Below are 23,469 nucleotides of genomic sequence, written 5' to 3'. Positions count from 1 at the left end.
GCTGGGAACTGAACTCTGTCCCTTGGAAGAACCGTAGGCGTCATAGCTGCTGAGCCATCTCTCCATCCCTACAGATGACTTACCCAAGTGTACCCTTTACATAATACGGGAGCTAGCGTGTATCCTGAGTGTCTACACGGTTTTGCTCTGAGACTACAAACTCAGCGGCGATTCGGGTTCAGAAAGTTCTGGTGAGAATCACAGCCAAGTGCCCAAGTACAGCGGAGTCAGAAAGCAAACAAGACAACAATGATGGCTCAGTCCTTTACAATTTTTATAAACAAAGAAAAACAAACCGTTCATTGGTTAGTTTAAAAGGAAACACATTACCCTAGAAAACACACCACAGCATTCATTTATTTATTAACTTAATTTACTTCTTGACCGAGTCTTGCTCTGTCTCTTGGGTTGGCCACAAAGTCATGGTCCTCCTATCTCAGCCTTCTGAATGCTGGGACCATGGGTGTGCCACCACAGTGGTTTTGCTTTTAATGCAGATTCATGAAGTTGGGTCGGCATACTGTGGAAAGCCAAGTAACCCCTTCTCCTGTTTAGAGTCACAGTTTCCCAAGAATCACAACACAGTGAGATGTATTTAAGATAAAGGCACACAGAACGGTAGTGAATCATTACCGTGGATGTTCTGCGTAGCCTTGGCTGTCCTGGGACTCAGCTTGCAAACCAGGCTGTCTTCCTCATATTCACAGAGCTCTGCCTATCTGCCTCAGCCTCCTGAGGGCTGTGACCAATCACCCGAGTTACTGTGTCAGGCCAGTGGACCTCACTGCAGTCAGGGTGGCCAACCTTTGCAGACCAGTGTTCATGGGGTGTCAGCTTCTTAGGATGCTGAATCTGGAAGATAAGTGTCGTGGGTGGACGGCACCGAAGAAAGCCATGCTGTAGCCTTGTGAGAAGAGACCAAGGAAGGGTGAAAACAAGCCATACCTGTAACGTCCAGTGAAGGTCTGTCAGCTACAGTCAAACAAACCCCTCTGCGATATGTTTACACTACTGTTTTTTTTTCCCCCCAGTATTTCGCCAAGGTGACATTGGAACCAACTGGTATGCTGTCCTAGCCGGGTCTTTGGATGTTAAAGTGTCTGAGACCAGCAGTCACCAGGTAATCCACCATGCCATTAAAACAAACAAACAAACAAACTGTCTTGAGCATATAGCTCAGTGGTAAGGTGCATGCCTAGCATGTGTGAGGCCCTAGGTTCAATCCCCAGTACCACACCATATGAAAAAAAAAGTTAAGATTTATTATTAATGTTTTTTAAAATAACTGTAATATATTATGTTTTTTTGTTAGGTTGTTTGTTTGTTTGTTTGTTTGAGACAGGGTTTCTCTGTGAAGCCTTGGTTGTCCTGGACTCACTTTGTAGACCCATGCTGGCCTCAGACTCACAGACATCTGCCTGCCTCTGCCTCCTAGAGTGCTAGGATTACTGGCGTGTGCCACCATGCCCAACTTAATTTTAGTTTTTTAATATTTAAGACTCTCGTACATGAGCACTGTGTTTATACCATTTTCAGGCCTCCGTCTCCCACTTCAATCCCTGTATCCAGCCAGCTCCCTCTCAAACTCATGACTTTGTCTACCATGTTATTATTATTATTATTTAAAGATACATTTTCCGGGGGCTGGAGAGATGGCTCAGAGGTTAAGAGCACTGACTGTTCTTCCAGAGGTCCTGAGTTCAATTCCCAGCAACCACATGGTGGCTCACAATCATCTATAATGTGATCTAATGCCCTCTTCTGGCCTGCAGGTGAACATGCAGGCAGAGTACTGTATACTTAATAAATAAATCTTTAAAAAAAAAAAAAATACATTTTCCAATCTACTTCTCCACATTAAGTATTTGTTGAATTCATTTGTTTGGTCATGTCACAACATACCCTGAAAATCTGTGGGACGTGAGCTTGGTGTCAAAATTCAAAGCATTTAGTGCAGAAATGCTCTGGCTGTCTCAGGAGCTGGCTGTCCCTTGGGAAGTGCAGACAGTCCCACTGCGGTGAGAGAGAGAGAGAGAGAGAGAGAGAGAGAGAGAGAGAGAGAGAGAGAGAGAGAGAGAGAGAGAGAGAAAGAGAGAAAGAGAAAGAGAGAGAGAGAGAGAACCTGGAGGAAAGAAAGCTGCTTGCTTCCCTCTGGGATCCTTGCTCTACCTTTCATGGTGATTTTTATTCAAATTAGAAGTTGTCCCCCATCAACCTCCTAAGAGATTCAGAGATACGGTGAAAAATGGCTGACACAGGCAGCCTCAAAAGCCTATCTTTCCAGAGCTGGATGTGGTGGCCCAAGCCTTTAGTCCCAGCACTTGGGAGGCAGAGGGAAGTGGATCTCTGAGATCAAGGTCAGCCTGGTCTATAGAGTGAATTCCAGGACAGCCAGGACTATACAGAGAAATCCCATCTTGAGAAAGAAAGAAAGAAAGAAAGAAAGAAAGAAAGAAAGAAAGACAGACCAAATCCAAAACACTATCCAACCTCCACAAAAAAAAAAAAAAAAAAAAAAACAACCAAAAAACAACTAACAACAAAATGAACAAAAAAACCACACTGCAACTCTTCAAAACAAAACAAAACAAACAAACACCAGCAAACCCCGCAACCGCCCCCCCCCCTATTCCTAGGCTAGGGTGGTGGCTCAGTAAGGAAAGTGCCTGCTGTATAAACCTGAGGACTTAGGCTCAGAGCCTCAGCATCCGCTTACCAGCCTGGTGTAGCCTCAGGCATCTATAGTCACAGTTCTCAAAGTTCATGGGAGCTCATTGACCAGTAAACTGATGAGTCCCAGGTCTCAGTGAGAGACCCTGGCTCAAAGACTCAGGGGAAGAGCGACCGGGGAAGATACTCGACATTGAACACCTCTGGCCCCCACAAAAGAGTAAACACATACACACACACACACACACACACACACACACACACACACACACACACACCACTTGCATACATGTACACAGGCACACTACATATAGGTGACAATTTCTGAGCCCATTTTGGCAGCACACTTTAAATAAGAAAATATTTGTGATTCTAAATTTGAGATTTACAATCTGTAGGGACTCGTGGACAATCGCTTTTTTTTTTTTTTTTTTTAAGATTTATTTATTTATAGTGAGTGCGTATGAGTCTGCGTGTAAATCTGTGTGCCACGTGCATGCCTGGTGCTGGAGGAGGTCAGACGAGGATATCAGATCCCCTGGAACTGGAGGTCTGGATGGTTGTGAGCCACCATGTTGGTTCTGGGAACCAAACCCAGGTCCTCTGAGAGACCAGCCACTGTTCTTTGCTGCTGAGCCATCTCTTTAGCCCTACAGACCTCTTACAACGGCAGTGGCATCTCAAAAGGTTGTTGGTGGCGTGAACTTTGGAACACGCTTGGTTTCCTGTGTTAGGCCCACTGTTGTGGATGGTCACTGTTCCCTTTGGTGACCAGGCCATTCTTGTCCTATGGGCACTTTCCCTGTGTGTAGAGAGGACCCCAGACATGGCTTGCCGCCCACGGCTCCTCCTCTCTTCTCTCTCATGACTGGTTTTCCTTGCATTTCAGAGAAGACTTTGATTGTTATCAGCTGCCTCAGTGTCCCAGTGAGTCTGCAAACGGCTGACGTTTTTTGCATAGTCATCCCTAGTGGCCAGTATTCTAAGCACTGGACAGGCCTGGCTGTCTTTGAATCCTTGTATAACCTGTGAATTAGGTTGTGTTCCTGACTTCTCTTTACGGATGAGGAAACTATCCCCGTCCCCCAGCAGGTCAATAGCTTAGCCTCAGATATTAGAGACCAAGGCAGTTAGGATTCACACATGAGCACCTGGTCCCATGCGCGTGCTCTAAACCACTGCTCTGCTCTGGAAAGGAACATGAAAAGAGCTAGAGATGTGTGGAGCTCAGTTGGTGGAGAGCTTGCCTAGCTTGCCGAAAGTGCCTGGGTTTGATTCTCAGTGCCATGTAAACCACATGAGGCAGTGCACATAATTATAGGTGGAAGCAGGAGGATCAGGAGTTTAAGGTCACAATGAGGTACTTGTAGAAGTTGGGGCCCGCCTAAGGCACAGGACACTGTTTCAAATTAAGAAGAAGGAGAAGAAAGCCAGGTGATGAAATATTACCCTCTACACACACACACACACACAGACACATACATACACACACACACACTCGTGCACACACACTAGCACACACACACTCGCACACACATGCATACACACAGACACAGACACACATGTACATACCCGTGCACACACACTAGTACACACACACTTGTACACACACGCATATACACATACACACACACTCGTACACACACAAATACACACACACCCCCCACTGTTTTCATTCTGCTGTCCTGAGGTCTTCTGCACAGATGTGCCACAGGGAGGACCTTGAGGAGGGTCATTTGTTGGTCCCTCTTGCTCTTTGAACGGGCCCTGAATAAGTCTTGATGGAAAAAGGAGAGAAACTGAAAAGAAAAGAGGAAGGGAAGAAGAAAGTGAAGATTAAGGAGGAGAGAGAAGTGGAAAGAAAGTGCAGCTGTGCCCGAGGGCATGATCAGGGCACCAGCAGAAGTGGACTGACACAGCTGCTGCTGCTGCTGCTGCTGCTGCTGCATGAGACTTTGATGGGGTGAAAAGTAATCCGTGGTCAGGATCTTCAGGAATATTGCCCTGCCCCAATGGGAGAGCCCCATGAGGTCCTAGCAGGGGAGAGCCAGGTAATGCTTTGCAATTTGCTGTGGGGCTTTACACTTGAAGTTAATATAATTTAGTTGTAGGTTTTTAATGTGTAATTTTGACCTTAACCCTACTGCAGACAACTTTCCTGAGCTATGCTTGGTTTCCCAGGCTCCTAAATCATGGGGCGTTATTAGCTTATACTGACACTGCTCACTGGCTCCTTGACATACTCCATCCTGTAAAGTTGAACCAGTTTTCTGGATGTATTTTCACCATTAAGATACAAGGAAGAAAAGGGACATTGACCCAGAAAGTGGGCCCAGGCTCTCAGGCAGCTCAAGGTCCCAGCTGTGGAACAGGAAGAAATTAAGGAGGGGAGCAAGATGGCTGGCCCTCCTCCCACCAGACTTCCTATATATAAGAAGAGGAAGAGGAGGAGGAGGAGGAGGAGGAGGAGGAGGAGGAGGAGGAGGAAGAAGAAGAAGAAGAAGAAGAAGAAGAAGAAGAAGAAGAAGAAGAAGAAGAAGAAGAAGAAGAAGAAGAAGAAGTTGTTACTTGGGCTGACTGTGTAGTCAGCATTGGGCCTCTGCCTAGCAGCAATTGGGGCAAATTAGCCTGACTGCTTAGCTTGGTAGAAGAGTGCCCTGTATAAGAGAAAAGGGAAAGATGGAGGGAGGAAAGGAAACAAAGACACACTGGGTTTGGTTCCCAGGCTCATGGGCCTCAGCAGACATGAACTCCTAGGGCAGCTGTCAGGGCTGGGGGACAAGTTGTATTCTTGGACAAGTGGGCTGGAAACTCTGCCTTCTTTCTTCTGTGGGAACCCCAAGGGAAACAGATTTGCTCTTAAGACCATCAGCTGATCGGGACAAGGCCCACCTACCCCAGAAAGGGTAATTTGTTTTCTTTAAAGTTTATTTATGGGTGGTGAGATGGCTCAGCAGGTAAAAACGCTCATTGTGCGAGCCTGGAAGAGACCTAAATTTGATCCCTTTGACCTGTGCAAAAGGAGGGAGGACAGAGTGGACCCCACAGAGTTGTCCTCTGACTTCCACATGTATCCTGTGGCTTGTGTGCACCACCCCCAAGTAATACATAAAAGTGAATAAATCTAAATTTTATTTACTGTGACATCAATCACATCCAAAACAAAAAACGAAAAAATTACAGCATCTAGGGTTTGACCAAACAAATGATCATCAGGTTAGCGTAGAAGAGCATACCAGTATATCCTTTATGCTTGGGACTGGCTTCATCTTTAGGCATATATATGTGTGCTGGTGTGCCCATCGGCTTCCTAACAGTAGTTCCAACCATCCTGGAGCTGCACAGTTGCATAGCAACCAAAGATTTGGATCCAGGTCTGACATAGTCCAAAGTTTACATTCTTCCTGCTGCCTACACATTAACCAACCAACCAACCAACCAACCAACCAACCACCACCACCACCAACAAAACATAGGTGGAGAGTTGGGAGCTGGAAGCGAGGAAGAGAAAAACTGTTACAAGAGGTTAAAGGAGAACTGAAGAGAGAGGATGGAGGTGAGCTGTGTACAGGGTCGAGTCATCAGAGAGGGCAGAGCAGTTTTCCTCTGCCAGCCTGCATCTCCATTTTCTTTCTCTAAGATCCTCAGTCTGGCCCGTCTTCTCGCCAAATCAGAGGGATACAGTGACAAGCTCCCAAAGGCACCCTGAGTTTCAGCCCCTGTGTGTGTGTGGGGGGGGGGGGGGGGGGGAGCATTAGATGCTTTCTGGCCCAGAACAGTGAGCAAAGAGAAGCGTTTCTGGCTCAAGGGTGCCCCCTACAGTCAGCTATGTACTGAGCAGCCAACAAGCATCTTGAGAGCTCCCATGAGACTCATTTTGCTCGCCAGTGTGCTCACACCCATCAGATGGGGCAGCCAGCTTCTTTGTGACTCTGGGGCTTATGTCCTTGACTATAATGGGTGCCTGAAGGACGAGAAGAGGGAGGAAATAGAAGCGAGGCAGTCTAGGATTACAGTTGTGGAGAAAAACAGCTTCCCTATGGGGTTCCTCTAGCCATTTTTCTGTATGCGATGCCAGCTCAGAACCCCGGCCTTTGCTGCCACACCCACCTACTCTTCTCCGACCACCTCTTAGACCTAGCAATGTATGGTTAAACCAATGTGGCCTTGTGTTCCACAGCATATCCATGTTGGAGTAGGACAGACGAAGGAAGAAAACTGAAGGGCAGCAGGTTACGGGGTAGAGGTGAAATTGTTAGAAAGGATGTTGGGGGGTTGCGTGGCCTCCTGGGAGAAGGGAAGAAGTGGGTGGTGGCACCCCTGAAGAGATGGGCCTCCAGGGTCTGACATAGTATTTATTATGGTATTCATTTATTGAGTTTTATTGATTTGATCCTTTTTTTTTCCCCCAAAAAAATTAGCCTACTTTGTGTAGTGATAGAAAGTTAAGAATGCATATATAAATGCTATGTCTTCTTTTCTCCATTAGTCACTTTGGGCTCAGTAGCTTAAGAACACAGTGTCAGCCGGGCATGGTGAAACGCACCTTTAATCCCAGCACTCAGGCAGGCAGAGGCAGGCAGATATCTGTGAGTTCGAGGCCAGCCTGGTCTACAAAACAAGTCCAAGGCTACACAGAGAAACTCTATCTCAAAAAAAGAAAAAAAAAGAAAAAAAGAAAAGAAAAGAAAAGAAAAAACAATGCGTGTTTTTCCCCTGTATGATTGGTGTGCATGGCTTTTCTTGAACCTTTTGGGCCTTCGATGTAGGTTGTCCTCACTTTTCACTGGTGATGTCCAGCACTGTTTACAGAGCCTATCTCTAGCTTTGGCTTGAGGCCCTCTGCCCCCTGCAGGTTGACCCAAGTGTACTGTATTGTGCTTGTACACAGAGAAGTCATGGGCTCCTTAGGATGACAGAGTAGGAAGCTGAAGAGCTAGAGGCCACTAGGATTCCTGTCATCCCTGTATTCTCTGCCATCATCAGGGTTAGTCAACACTGTCTGAAAGTGTCTCATCAGTGTCCAGGGGATGCGGTGGGTGCAGTGTGCATTCACTATTGTCCCTGGCCTGATGAGGCCTAAGCTTGCAGTAAGGAAATCCATTGAAGCCACATTGCAGGGAAAACTACACAAAGTGCGAAAACTATTCAGGGAATGAGTGGGCCTGCCAACGTCAGGCTCTCTGCTGTGTGGGGAGGAAGGAAGACAGGCCTTTGGGCTTCAGGCCTAGGGGTGGCCTACCTCCCAGCACAGGGCTCAGTCCCACTGTCAGCTCAGTAGCCAAAGCTGGTGAGGGTAGTGTGCAGGCAGAAAGAGAAAGAGGCAAGACTTGCTGCCAACCACCTCGCCCTGTTCCCAAATGATACAAAATCCTGTCGAGAAAGAGCCACACAGCTCGGTTCTCAGGCAGTTACATTCTTCCTTTCCCTGATGGGCCCAGAGCCACACCCTGCTTCTTGCAGCCTTGCATTCTGGGCAGCTGAGTTCCCCAGGCCTCAGGCTTTCAGAGCAACCTGGGTGGGAGAGAGAAAACCCTTGGGTGGGCGGGGACATGTCCCACCCAGAGACCTTCCCCCAAGGAACTGATGCTCTTGCCCTCATTTCCTCATGGCTCCCTTGAAACCACATTTGCCCCAAGAATTCTGGGACATGTGGAGCCACTCCTCTTCTTCCTGTGCTGAGGGACCTTTGGAGACCTGCAAACCCTCATATCTATCTTCACATTCACCATGTTTATTCCTCTACACCACCAAACAAAGCCTAGGCTTTGTATAGTGTCATGGGCATGTCTCCTGCTTCACAGACGGCCTTCCTGCATTGGCCATTCTTTTTGCTATCTTATGAACCCTTGACCAGCCAACAAGGGGGCATGCCTACAAGATGGCGTCCGTGTCTAATGGAGTCTCAACGTGACTCATGTGGTCATGTAGACTGCTATTTGGCAACAGGGGTTTTGTTGAGGACTAGTCTCTCCAGCTCCCCTGTGGCGTCTGCCTGCACCTCCAGGACATTCTACCCAGGACACAGAGGCCTTCAGATCCTGTCACCAAACTCAAGCCTGACCGCATGTACTCTCAGGCCTGCTTACTTGGGCTAGATGGTCCTACTTGAGTGAACTATGGAGGTGCATTTTTCATTACTATATTAATGGATTGGAAGTAAACAATAGGACATTGTTATAAACAATAAATAATAACAAGCATGAAGTGGCAAAAAATCATCATCATCATTATCCTTAAGTGACAAGAAATAATAATAATAAAACTTAAATAGGCTTATAAATCTCACTATATCAGACAACAGCACCCAACTTGTGTGTGTGGGCACGCATGTACATGTGTGTGTGTGTGTGTGTGTGTGTGTGTGAGAGAGAGAGAGAGAGAGAGAGAGAGAGAGAGAGAGAGAGAGAGAGAGAGAGGGAGCGCACAAGGTCTTGTTTCTCCCTGCAGATTGTCTTGGTGAAGAGAATGTATGGTATAATAAATATCTAAATCCTAGAAACATGTATGAGTTTAAACTAATCTGGAAACACCCAAAGTATGGGAAAGTTTCCAATCATACCAATGCCCAGAGGCTGCTGACAGGAGTCCATGTTAACAGAGAATGGTGGTTTGGGATGTCACTGAAGGCCATGCTCCTTTGTAACAGACACCCACTCACTGTACCCTGTAAACTGAAGCTAGCTGCTCCTACCTTAACGAGTCTTAATGCACTTAGCACAAAGCTTTGGATGTGCAGAGTCCCTGTGCTTTCTGGTAACCAATAAAAAGCTGGTTGCCTAGAAAGGAGCGCTGTTGGCTGCCATGCCTGCAATGCTATCATTGGTCACAAGAGGGCAGTGTTAGAACATGAAAAGCGGGAACCGCTTCCCAGTGTTTGAAACTACAGGGGTTTAATTTTTGTTCAGCCATTTCACTGGAGCAGAGAATCTGTCTGGGCTGCCCTTGGCCTTGGTCTTCACTTCATCCCACCCCCTCATCTGTCATTGTGCCATTATCTGGCAAATTTTACTCTGGTTTTAGAAAAAAAGACCTCTTACTGCTCCGCCCCCCCCCCCCCCCCCCCCCCCCCCCCCCCGGCTCTCTCTAAGGTCAAGTAGTGAACCTCTTATGATTCCTGCCTTTGCCTTTATAACTCAGATGCTTTTGGGCATTGCATTTTTGTTTATCAGATTGGAAGCCCAGATCACTCTCTCTTCTTCCCTCCCTCCCTTTCTCCCCCTCTCTGCTCCTCCTCTCCCTCTCTGCCTCCATTCTTTCACTCAGCTACTCATTTTGTTTTCAGTGACATCACCATTTTTGGGAGACATTTGCTGGGCACATTTCTACACAGTTTTATGAAGCCCAGGAAACGTAAGAGTGCCAAGCTGGCAGCGGTCGGTCGTCCGTCATTGCTGCCTGCTGCCTGCACTCCGGCTGCCGCTCTGCCGCTATTCGTTAGGAGCAGATTTCTTAATTGACTTAGCATTCTGCACAACTCATCCTACGTTTAGTTTTGTTGCTATGTATTCTTTGTCTGGGTGACACAGTGCTGGCCAGATAGGCTCTCTGCACTGGTTAGAAATGCCCACACCAGCCCATCCTCTGCAAGCCAGCTTGCCTGATGTCTGTCAGCTGCCCAGCAAGCTGAATCCAGGGACATGCTCGAAAAGGAACCGGCCTTGTTGCTTCTGCTTGCCAGAAAACACATTTGACTTAGAAGTATCTTGCCTTCCTGCTTGGCGGTAAATCCTTTTTGACACACGTACAGTTGGATGCCTTAACCGACTCTAAAATTGGGTTCCATTCAATTTTATTACTTAAAAGCGCTTAGAGGACTCAATAAATTCCAGGAGCAAATTCAAGCTCACAAGCTAAATGCAAGTGCTTTGAAACACAATGGCTTCTGCGCTGAGCATACTTACAGGCTGAAAAATGAACACTGTGAAAACATTTGCTTTGGGAAAAACATGCTTCTTTCTGAGTCTGTCTCACACTTAAATATAATCAAACACAAATGAGATTATTAATTCTTGACTCACTAATACACGATATGAATGAAGTCTGAATAGCCACAGATATGCTACCTCTCCTTTTGGGGGAGGGATGTTGGATTTTTTTTTTTTTTTTTTTTTTTTTTTTTTTGAGTCCAGGTCTTACTATGTAGCCCTGGCTGGCCTGGAGCTTACTCTATAGAAGACCAGAGGCTGGCCTCAGACTCTCAGAGGTGATGCTGTTTCTGCCTCCCAAGTGCTGGGGTAAGAAGCACGAAGCAGCATGCCTGGCCTAAGATCTGATCACTCTTCAACATTACAGAATAACTTAAAGAAATCTCCACGTGCTCATCACAGACAATGCTCATGTCTTTGGTACCAATTAAGTGGCTCTGACCTCCCCAGAACATCTGTGCAAGCTGGCTTTCAATGGATGCTTCTAAACCGTTTGCCTGCCAGTCCCAACTTTCCTAGCTTGGACCAGCATCTTAACTGCCTGTGACATGTAACCCCGGCCCTCTTAGCACCAGCTCTATTTTCATACTGGTACGTAAGAAGCAAATATGAAATGGCTCTTGTGAGAATGTCTCCTTTACGATGTGCGTATTCCATAATGCAGGCGCACAAAGCAGATAAATTAAGGGGTGATTAGTCGCAGTACAAAAGGATTCTTTGATTTACAACAGGATTGTCAGGAGGGTTTCTTTGAATACAAGCTCCCCCAGAGAGCTCAAGTGTTTTGCAGATCATTCAAACCACTTGACATCCAGACTGGGGGACAGAGAAACTTGGAATTTAAGGGTTGAAAGCCCGTCATTAGATGAAGCTTAATACACACGACTATAGAGATTCTCTGTTGTTTAAATAATAGCAAAAATATAATTTGCTTTTTAGGAGTGTAGAAAACCTATACATGCATGGCAACGTGACTGAGTTAGGAATTATAGTTTCCTTTATATTGTTTATTTCTATTTAATTCTGGCAAGATAGCTCAGCCAGTAAAGGGGATTGCTGCCAAGCCTGACTATGTGAGTTCGAGCCCCGGAAGCCCACATGCTAAAAAGAGAAAACCAACTCCCACAGGTCCTCACACTGACCCCCACCTGCATGCTATGATATGTGTGTCATGGTGGCTGCCCCCCCAATTAAATAAATGCTTAAAATGTGTTCTGCTATTAATCTCATTAAAGATACTGTGACCGTTCCACAGAGGACTCAGGGAATGTTTTGCATAAAGCCGAGGTTTAAGTGCAATCTAGGTCTACCAGGCTCAGGCATTTTCCACATCAGTTCTGTCTGGCCCTGTGTCTCTGTGTGGACCTCCTTGGCCTGGTGTTTGGGGCCTGTCACTACAGGCTTGTTGGTGCAGATAGCTGCAGATTTGTCTGGTGAAGGCTTGGGCAGTTTTATCAACTGGTACACAGAGACTGAGGTACACACGCCGGAAGGGCGTGTGCTAAATATTTTATGTCAATCTGACCCAGGCTACAGTCACCTGAGAGGACAGAACACTTAGTGGAGAAAATGTCTCCATAAGATTGGGCTGTAGGCAAGACTTTAGGGTGTTTTCTTAAGTAGTGATTGATGTGACAAGGCCCAAACTAATGTGAGCTTGGAGGTGGGGTGTGGGGGTGTGGGGGAGATGGGCACTCCTGAGCTGGTGGTCCTGGGTTTTATAAGAAAGCAGGCTGAGCAAGCCATGAGGAGCAAGCCAGTAAGCAGCACCCTTCCATGGCCTCTGCAGCAGCTCCTGCCTCCAGGTCCCTGCCCCGCATGAGTTCCTGCCCTGACTGCTTTTGATGATGAACAGTTATTTGGGAGTATGAGTGAGATAAACCCTCTTATCCCCAAGTTGCTTTGGGCTATAGTATTTCATCAAAGCATTAATAACCCTAGCTAGGACAGGGAGTCAGGAAGCAGGTGTAGCAGAGAGCTGCACCTCCACCCAGGCTGACTAGGAGCTCTCTCCACAGAATGATTACCAGAAAGCCCTTGGGGCACAGATGCATTGTCAAGTGACACATCAGTGTGTTTCTACAAGGGTCAGTAGGGCCAGGCGGTCTGTAGCTAAGTTAAGAGAGTGACTAGCTCCTTGTCTCGGCTCTTCCTGTAACTGGCTGTTGTGGACATCTCTACGGCTGCGTTTGTCTAGCTTATGAAGCAGTGATAATGCTTGATGATAGTGCGGGATCACTTTAACAGCATTCCTAACCGCAGAATCCTAAGTTCTGGAACATTCTATATCTGATCCTGTATGACAGGTAGTTCAGACACAGTTTAAGGAATGGAGTGGTGGCTCAGTCAATGAAGTACCTGCCAGAGAAGCACCAGGACCCATGTGACAAAGCTGGGCTCTCTAACCCTACAGTGACAGGAGCTGGGGAGACAGCCCAGCCAACTGCTGAGTGATGAGCTCACTGAGAGGCCCTGGCTCAAAGACCCTGACTCTAGCCTCCACATGTGTGCCCGTGCACTGCCATGCACATGTGTGTGCACACACATGTACACACAAAATAGAGCTCAGCGTGAGGACAGATTTGTTTGGAATATCGCATGATGTTACTTTTAGACTGTGCATAAGGAAATAAGACACAGAAGTGATTTTGTGTTTAGACTGAGGTCCTTCACACTCAAGGTATCTCCTGATTATTTATATATATATGTATATAGTGTATATATGTATGTATATATTTATATATAAAGCATATGCATATATGCCATATATAACAAATGCATATATATCATACGACACAGATACATATACATATATATGAACTATGCATTTATATCACATATATATAATGCAAATATCCCAAAATTTTAAAAAGCAGGAAATCTGAGACCATTCTGACCCAAGCATTTCACTCGACATGATGGACAAAGGGAACATCACACTCCCTTTGATGGACAAAGGGAACATCACAGTCAAAACCATGCTCAGTCATGGCACAACATTCCACTCACATGCGTGCAGATATCTAGTCCCAGGTGATCCTACGCCATCTTCTGGCCTCCAAGGGCACTACACACAGATATATATGGAGGCAAAGCACCCATATACACAGGAAAAAATAAATTTAAAAATTCCTTTTAAAGTGTACTGATCAATAGGTTTCCTCTGTGGGACACTGGGCTCTCTCCAGAGAAGGCCGAGGAAGCTGCTTGTCCCCCACTGTCCTACCTCTTCACAGAAGGATGTACCTTAAAGGCGCCTGAGCAGCATTCTGTTCTAGGGTGGAGGGACAATGCTGTGCAGGCAGCACTACTACAAGTGAGCAAACTGGAAGCTCCAGGGAAAGCGAGCCTTCTGCCCCGTGTCTTCATTACAAGAGCCGTTCACTGCCAACAAGACAGGTCATGTTGAGTCCCACAGCCGAAGTTTGTGTACCCTGTGGTGACAAGCTACACGTGTCATGAAGGGAGAGGAAGACACCCGATTAATCTGTCAACATCAGCTAATTCATGTGTAAACTGAAGTTGAACAACCCCCTGCTGCAGTCCTCATGAGGGGTCCCCCTCAAGTCTTAAGAAGTCGCAATGCTAGCTGGGAAGTGGTGGCGCACATCTTTAATCCCAGCACTCAGGGAGACAGAGGCAGGCGGGTCTCTGTGACTTCAAGCCTGGTCTACAGAGAGAGTTCCAGGACAGCCAGGGCTATACAGAGAAAACCTGTCTCAAAACAAACAAGTCTCAACACTGGAAAGATCGCATTAGGCAAAAGAAATGGTTCTGAAGTTAGACCTACAAGAATACGACAGCGCAGTGAGAGCCTCCAGGGAGCCCTCCTCTAGGGCGTCTGTGGAAGGCTGTGACTTGTTACAACTCATCCCACGTTTCTCCTAGAACTGGCAAGTTACTCGCCAATTCCTTGAGTGCTGTTAACTTCAGTGCTGGGCACGCTTTGTGAATGGACCTGTTTGCAGTTGCCCCTCTGGAGAATTTATGAATGGGTGTTTTTAAACTTCCCCCGGATCTTTTTTCCTCCCTTTCCGGAAATATTATTGATTTTTATTTTCCTGAACATCGTTTTAGAGGGTAATATCTTTGCAGAAGCAATTTGCCGTGCTTCAAGGGGCTGGATTCGCGTGCGCATTTGTCTCAGTAATGCGATTGCAAAGTCACCAATGATCGGGCACAGGAGGCATGAGAGGGAAAGCATGCCTTCTAACTCGCAGGCTTGCCCCATGTAGCTTCCTAGTGTACAGTGCCTGCAGAATTAATCTCCAGGTGATTTTGAGTGGCTATTTGCTTTGTTTGAAAATTGTTAGGATTGAATATAAACATTCTCGCAAGTGTTGCGTGCAGAGAGGAATTAATTTTTACTTTTTCTTTAGAACTTTCTTGATCACAGACTCAGGGCCCTTTATAAGCAGCTTTACAGTGTTTTCTCCAGTGCTGTTTTTCCTCTGTTCTGGCTGCAGGAGGCAGCATGATACAAAAAGCTTGGCATCTCTAATCAGAAAGACTTAGAATCTGGCTCTGGTTTCTGTATGGCCTGAGCTGAGGCCTCTGGGAACTCACCGTCAGTTTCCCACATACAGAAACAGCCCTGTTCCAATTTCTTAAATATTGTGATCATTCCCTCTCACCAAAAAGACCTAGTGCCTTTTCAGTAAACTTTTCTTCTTTTCTTCAAGCAACTCGTAGTTTTAAAATAAAATAAGGTTATTGTTATCAGCAGTATTCAGAGTACCCACAAACTAGAAACCCCCAGCAGGAGAACGGGTGAGCAAATGATAGCATGGCCACAGAAAGCATGTAAGTCTTGACTGGGTGTCTTTTACACCACTGTGTACATTTGCCAAAATATGTTGAGCTGCACAGAGAAATGAGCTCATTTATCTTATATAAATTATACTTCAGTTTAAAGACAAGGCAAGTCTGTCACCCATTGCGCCTTTAATTTTCTAATGATTTTCTTGGGGGTTGTTTCTCAGGATGCGGTGACCATCTGTACCCTGGGAATTGGGACAGCCTTTGGAGAGTCCATTCTGGACAACACGCCCCGCCATGCAACCATCGTTACCAGGGAGAGCAGTGAGCTTCTCCGCATTGAGCAGGAAGACTTCAAGGCACTATGGGAGGTGAGCCCCCAGGCTGCCCGTCAATTAATGCAGTGTCCAGTGAGGAGAGAGAGAGAGAGAGAGAGAGAGAGAGAGAGAGAGAGAGAGAGAGAGAGAGAGAGAGAGAGAGAACGCTAGCTAGCACCGCCGCGTGGATAATGGCGTTACAGTCAAGCCTTAATGTGTGCTGTTGTGAGCTGGTGGATGGAATTTAATTTTCAAAACTTGTTTTTGAAATGAGTGAGTGAAAAAGCCATTTTGACACAAGACATCCATTTTTTTTTGTTGTTGCTAATTTAGTGCTTGCTCGATTTTCTGCGGTTTGACATACCTTATAATTATTTCTTGAATGACCATAGAGCGTTTTATGAATTTTCTCCTTCCTATTCCACAGATGTATTCTTAACCAGGGAACAAAATACTTTGACATTTTCTTTTGCATTTTCAAAATCATTATTGACACATTCCCCGAGAAAGTGGAATGAATGGGGTTAACATCTGGTTCATTTAAATGCTTTTAAAAATGATATGCTCTGTAATAAGGTATGGAAAATGGGGGGCCATAAAGATGTCTGGTTACTTGCCAGCTTCAAAATGCATCGATGGCCCAGCAGTGGGTGGATGCTGCCGTTGGTCCCGTTGTTGGCTTTTGCATTTACCGATGCTTCCCAGCATCCCTTAGGGCATAGCACTCATTTACAGGAAGTATGAAGAATACATCATCTTGTATGCAGTCATGGCAGCTAGAGCACTCACAAAGGCCTGGCTGAGCCTCGCATCTTTTATGCTCTCATCCCTTTTCAGCTCCTTTACCTTTGGATTTTAACCTGTGGTGGCTCCTTATCTTTGTCCCTGGCTCAGTGGGTCCAGGAGTTAACCCATCGAGCTGTCGGGCTTCGCCACTTGCTCCAGTGTGGCTAGATTTCAAACTTGACCTAAAAAGAATTTTGTGTAATCAAATAGTTTCCTCCAGAGCCAAACAAATGACTGATGCATTGGGGGAGCTAGCCTGCAGGTGAGTGAGTGATGATGCCGGCTGCCTTAAAAGTCACGCAAAGCGTTGGAAGGCCTTTGCGGGTGAGGCCTGTTACTTTTTATTCTTGGCGGCCGTGAATAAATTGAGGGGTTGCTTGTTTGAAATGTTTCTCTTAGAAAATATTAAAGAGCTCCAACTGCTTTGTAAAGTTCAGAGACAAAGCTAGGATTTTTTTTTTTTTTCCGGGGCGGGGGCGGGGGAGGAAAAGTAAAAGTCAGTTTATGTGAGGTGTGTAGGTAAAGATACTCTGTCAGTCAGAAGAGGCCAGGCTTTGTGTGTGTGGGGGGGGTGGTGGGTAGGGTGGGAGGTGGGGGGGTGTTGTCTTTCATTTTAAAAGACAAACTGAAAAGGCTTATACATAATGGGAATTTGGGAACATGGCTCAAGAAAGGAAGCCATTCCTAAAGGTATCATGCACTACAGCAGCCATTTGGTCTGTGTCACTTATCAGCCTGATTGGGAGCTTTGGGGAAACAGAGAAGAGCCACTTGTTTCAGTTAGGAGCCTACCGTGCTCTGAAGGAAGTCCTTGAGAAGTTGCTGCCTATGGACATTAGAACATTCTGTAAGACCGCTTTTCAGACCGAGAAATGTTGCCCTGAGCATTTGCAATGGACACGCAGCCTGGCAGTCAATGGGCAGCTGCCTTCGCCTCATCTTGCTTTTCTGTCTGAGCCTCTTTAATGCTAATGAGACACCAAGATGTTTCATCCTGAGTATTCAATGCATCTCAAGGAAATGAGTGTTCTGCTACAACCCATAATATTATTGTGAGCATTTGGAGTGAATAGCAGCATCCTGGTGCCGTCTAATAACCAGTGGATATTTCATGTTTCCCCAGTTGTTCCAAAAATGTGTTTTATAGATGTGTACATCACCCCCCCCTCCCCGAAACCAAGCTCAGGTGAAAATGAAAACAAAACATGTATTATATTTGAGTGTTATATTAACATTGCTCTGCTTAGCTTTCTCTGTGTCTCTATGTCTCTTGACTCCTTTTTTGTCCGCTTCCTTGCCTCTATCTCTTCTTGTCATTAGCGTCTTTAAAAGGGCTGGTCAATTTTCTCTCCCCTAAAATTGATCTGTTTTCTCATGTTGTCTCCGTTAATGCTTCTACCCAGGTTTCCTGTAAAGATATGTTGGGGCTAAGAGTTAAATTCAGTCAAGTCAAATGTTTTATTGGATTGCCAGAAAATGGCTGGTGGGTTGCTGGTGACCCCAGCCGGAGGCTCATGATGGCTGTCTACTGGATGGCTTACATCTACTCATCTCAAGGCTGAGCCCCACTGCTATTCCTCTTAGGGACAAATTCTTAAGTGAGGGAACTGACCCCGAGGGCATCATGGCTGCCCCCAGCCTTTCCCGTGTTCCCTAGCTCTGTGGATCACCCTTCATCTGTAACTCGACTCCTCCTCCTCCTCCTTCTTCTCCTCCTCCTCCACCTACCTCCTCCTCCTCTTCCTCCTCCTCCTTCTTCTTTTTCTTCTTCTTTTGGTTTTTTGAGACAGTTTCTCTGTGTAGCCTTGGCTGTCCTGGACTAACTTTGTAGACCAGGCTGGCCTCGAACTCACAATGATCCTCCCGCCTCTGCCTCCCGAGTGCTGGGATTAAAGGCGTGCGCCACCACTGCCCTGCCCGACTTCTTATCAGAGTCCGGCTTTGATCTCTCTAGTTAGTGGCTTACCCGTGATGGAGACAAGAGCCTGAGAGCTCTTCACAGCTGAAAGAAGGGGATGTCTTTGCCTCTTTTGCAGCTCTGGGGCTGGAGACCAAGAGAATACAGTTAGGTGCTTCTTTGCGGTTGCCTTTTCATGCAGCCAAGCACAGGGTGTGGGTGGGGTGCTCCGTCAGTGTTGAAACTATTTGAAGTGAAAATTCAATAAGCCTCTCATGTAGCAGCCTGTTAATCAAGGCTTTATTAAAGAGCATCCATGTGCATACACAGTGCATATAATCCCAGGAAATTGTACAAGTCTAAAAGAGCTTCTCAGGGAAGCCTGAATGGTGCTCACTTTAAGGCTTATTTATTCAACAGATGCTAAGTAGCTCCTGTGTATGTGTGTATGTCAGGCATCAGCGAGCAAGACTGGCAGAGCTCTGTTTTCAGGGCAGGAGCTGCCACTTTGCTACTTGGAGGAGATGGCAAATAAGTTAACAATGTAACTTAAGCATATTATGTGCCATTATCAGTAAATTTTTCTTCTATTCTCTGGATATTAGGATACACCAGTGGCATACAAAGCACTAACTACAAGCAAAATGTTTGACAATCAAACACATCTCCCTTAATAATGTCAAATAATATGGTTTAGAATTCAGCCATCCATTGTACTACTAAGTGGCTCTGTTAGCAAAACTAATACCCAACATCACACTGAAACCCAAGCCAGACCCGTTAGAGAACATGTCTGCAGGGAGGACGATGTGGGAAGGGGTTTAGCCTCTAGATGCAGGAATGTCGCTGACCCTCAGAGGAGGCACCAACCAGGTCCAGAGCTCAGAGCTGAGGTGAGGTCAGACGGTCTGGATCTTAAAAGTGAGAGAACCTTGGTCTGGCTTTAAATTCATGTTCATCTCACTCATCTGGTCCTTGGTGTTGGAGCAATGCCATAGGGGATGGTCTATTTTACGGCGAGAAGTGTTATATTTAGCTTGGGATCCTTATATTAGCTGTTGACTCCATTCTGAGGGGTAGTAGGAGCTGAAATAGCGGTTCTTAGTCCTTGGCAGATGGCACAGCCTGAGAGTGGCTGGGTGCTCAGCTGATATCTCATTCCTGGGATTGAGTGGCCATGGAAGGCTGGGGAAAGCCCTCTCCTTCCCAGGAGGAAGGCGGATTCCCCAGACTTCTGCGGGTATGCACTCTCGGTGCTCAGCAGCACTTGCAGGAGGTTTCAGCACCCTGGCTAATTCTATTGCAAGGATTCCTGTCTTTTTGTGGTCTCCATGTTCTTAGGCAACTAGGCAGCTCTGGGGTATTTTAAAAATTGTCATGAGGAGACCAGAAACATTTCCCAATGTCTACGTAAGACAGCAACTCGAAGTTTCTTATTTACCCTTTTTTCATCTTCTTAAGGAAAACCGATTTCTTCTCCTTTCTTCTTGTGGTTTAGTTTCCAGTTTATGGTTTGATCTGTGGATGCTGCATTGGCCTGTCAGAAAGTCACTTATGCTTTCTTAGCTGAAGCACATTGTGGGACATTTCCTTCAAGTGGGCCAATAACACTCCCTCTTCTCAGGCCTCTTTGACACATTAGCCAGGGCCTAAAACATCTGAGTTACCAGTAATAGCTTAGAAGGGAAAGACAGGCAAGGAGAGGCATGGCACTGGAGTGACGGGAGACAGTGACATTTCTGAATTTCATCCAGGAGAAAATTAAGTTGAAAGTCTTGGGCAACCATTTTTAGTTCTTGAGACCACTTTAATTTATAATTTAAACTTCTTGACACCAGTGGCATTTTTGGGCTCAGTAAGGAAGCTAAATGGCGTTAAGTGGAGATCTGGGGATTTAAACCAGTTATTAATAGTTGATTCAAGATTATAGGTGTTTATGATGGATGGTGGCTCTTGGAATACATATAAAACTGATTTATTATCTGGTTCTATGAATCTCTTACTGCTAACAGCCCGAGAGTTTCTGATGGTTTGGAACAGTGGTTCCTAATGCTGTGACCTTTTAATACAGTTTCTCATGTTGTGGTGACCCCCCCCAACCATAAATTTATTTTGTTGCTGCTTCATAACTGTAATCTTGCCAGTTATGAATCATAATATAAATATCTGATAGTCAGGATATCTGATATACAACCTCTGGTGAAAAGGTTGTTTGACCCCCCCCTCAAAGGAGTCATGACCCCCTGGTTGCGACTATTGATTTAGATGAACAGTGGTGGTGATGTGGGGGCGGGGGGGATTATCTCATTTTCCTTTTTATATTTAAGTGCCCACATGAGAATGCTTTTGGGTTTGCTTTGAGAGCCTTGCAAAGTAATGAGTCCAGTGTGTTCAGAGAAGTGGATGAGAGAGGCTGTCTTGGTCAAATTCAGAAAAGACATTAATGGGACACCTTAGATCTAGCAGGCTACCACCAGTTACCAGCCTTTCAGTTGCATAAACATCATTTTGGAATTTTTTTTTTCTTTTACTGTGTGTCCTATTTGAGCATGTCCAAATAACACACATTTGTGAGTAAATTTTTGAAAATTTGAAGATGGTAATGAAATTACAGCATTTAAAAATAAAAGTGATTTTATTTTTAAATTTTACAAATTTCAGATTTGTAAATTGAGCCTTCTTTATGAAAGTGGCTACTTAGCTGTGATTGTCGCCTGCTCAATTGTTGGTATACTACCATGATTTTGTTTCAGCCAAAGGATCATTTTGGGGACATTGTAATTGGCAGGGTTTATCCCCCAAATATTCCTGTGGCTGCAGGAAGAGCCAAATGCTATTTCATGTCTCGTGAGATATACAATTTAAATGGTTAAAAAATAAAAGGTAGATCTGGGTGCGATAGAGCATATTTTTATTCTCGGCACTCAGGAGGCAGAGGCAGGTGATCTGTGAGTTCAAGGCCAGCCTGGTCTACAGAGTGAGTTCCAAAACAGTCAGGGCTGCACAGAGAAACCCTGTCTTGAGAAACAAAACAAAATTAAATAAATAAATAAAAGAAATAGAAGAACACATTTCTGTCTTATGACAGCAATCTGTTAAAAAAAAAAAAAAGGATATTTCTCAGAGCCATGAATGCTATTGAAGAAAGATATTTGTTTCTCTCTGTTCCCTAATTTTTATAGTGATATTTTGTCTAGAAGATTCTACCAGATGAGAAGCTTTTTTAGCTGCGTTTCTTCACTGCCTCCTTTACATACATGGGGGGGGGGGGACAAAAGTGATTTTCCATTAATAATCTTTGAAGCCACTGTGAAGGTAAGAATTGGTGACACATGACAGCAGCTTGACCGTGACCGGCGTATGTTAAAAGCCTTGTGGTATCAATGCTTTCAGCAGGCATCCGTGCCTGTCTGAGTGGGCTTGATGCTCCTATCTGTTTGCAGCTGTCAAGAAAATGAAAGCCAGGTACCAAAAACATAGTCTCTGAGAACACAGATGTCAGAAGTCATCCGGGTGGGCTCCCTTCAGTGTGCTCACGTCAGCTTCCTTTGCTTTTGTACTAGTGATTAGTTGGAGGGCCAGCGTTTCAAACCATTGTCACTGGCCCAGGCTCCATCCCGCCCTTCTAGGTAGCACTGGGACCTGGATGCAGAGGAGTTTGCTTCCCCTGAGGCAGAGGCCTGTGCTGACTCTTGGCAACTTTGAGTTTTCTAGGGTTACTTCCCAGGCCAGAAATTTGCATCAAAGGCCCAAGAAAAATACATCCAAAAATAAACATGAAAGCCAAGACTCCATGCCAGGAACTCCAGCCACACACATCCTGTTGGCTGGTTCCTCTGTCTTTCTCCTCACAGCTCTGATTCTTTTAAACCAAACGGAAGCCTGCTCCAATGACTTGGACCTGATGCCAGGACAAAGGTCTCCCTCCTCAGTCCTCGAGTGCCTCCATGGTGTGACAGAAGTTATTCAAAGCCAGAAAGGAAAGGAGTGAAGTTTTTAGGGGCTAACTAAAGTTAAAGGGGGAGGGGGGAGGAAGTCTTTTGCTACCTGTGACTGGCCAGGCTTTCCTGGAGCGCCTTCAGCACTGCTTCCTCCCTGTGGACTCAGAGGCTCTCTGCAGGCTTTGAGAAGGGACCTGTGGCTGATGAAGGTCCACTGTGCTGTTCAGATAAAGGCTGGCTGCTTACTGCATGTCTGAGAATTTCCAGCAACGGACGCATGCTCTACAAGGTCAGAGGGGTCTTTGATTCTTTAGTGAAGGGTGGGAGATGGATGAAATTTGGTGTGTCTTAGCTTTTAGTTGGCTTGGGGAGCTATGCTCTGGGATGTCTCTGGTGTTTCTGATTCCGTTCTACAAGACCTCACCATGTACTGCGGCACTGCCATTATTTTATCTGTGGTTTCCATGTTGGGGGATGGGGTGAGTGGTGGCTCATCTTTTTTTTTTTTCTTTCTGATGGCAACATGATTTTTATTTTTATTTATTTTTTTCTTTTTTTTTTTGGCAACATGATTTTTAAATACATTTCTTGAGAATACTTATGAACTAAGTAGGCAAAATTACATTAAACACACCAATATAGTATATATATATACATATATATGTGTGTGTGTGTATGTGTTTGTGTGTGTGTATGTTTATCCTATGACATATTTGAATGGCATATAGGCATATATTAAAAACCAACGTGGGTAAGGAGATAGATTGCCACTCTTGGTATTTCACACTCTGGGCACCTGGTAGGTATTCTGCCGGTAGCTCTCGGATTATTTAAAACCCTTAGTGTTTATGGGAATCCTGTTACATTATTAACAACTGGAAGTCCTACCAGCTCCCCACGCTGTGACCCCACTGTGTCACAGAAGTTTCTCAGGGGGTCTGAGCAGATCAAGGCTTGGCTAGCAGGTGCCAGGCAAACCCAGATGCTGCTCGCAGGCCTGTTGGCAGGGTGCTGTAACCAAACAGCAGCCACCTCTCCTGGCTGTCACCCCCTCTAGCCTAGGCTCCTGCAGACGTTAATCTTGACAATGCACAACTCTACTTGTGCTTTTTAGGGTTATGCTAACCATTTTTGAAATGTTCCTTGACTGTGATCTTCTCTATGTTGTTGAC

The 23,469-nt window shown here is 45.6% G+C and overlaps 1 protein-coding gene across 1 annotated transcript in view; it reads left to right on the top strand.

The window, feature by feature from the left end:
• Rapgef4 (Rap guanine nucleotide exchange factor 4) overlaps positions 1–23,469 on the top strand; it is a 287,611-nt gene that overhangs the window by 54,052 nt on the left and 210,090 nt on the right. Inside the window, exons 3-4 of the mRNA XM_051166215.1 lie at positions 1,032–1,120; positions 15,581–15,727. Coding sequence (XP_051022172.1) covers positions 1,032–1,120; positions 15,581–15,727 — 236 coding nt within the window. The remainder of the gene's footprint in view (positions 1–1,031; positions 1,121–15,580; positions 15,728–23,469) is intronic.

Source organism: Acomys russatus, chromosome 24, assembly GCF_903995435.1.
Source record: "Acomys russatus chromosome 24, mAcoRus1.1, whole genome shotgun sequence".
Lineage (NCBI taxonomy): Eukaryota > Metazoa > Chordata > Mammalia > Rodentia > Muridae > Acomys > Acomys russatus.
Note: the sequence above shows the minus strand (reverse complement) of the source record. Positions and strands in the feature narration are given on the sequence as shown.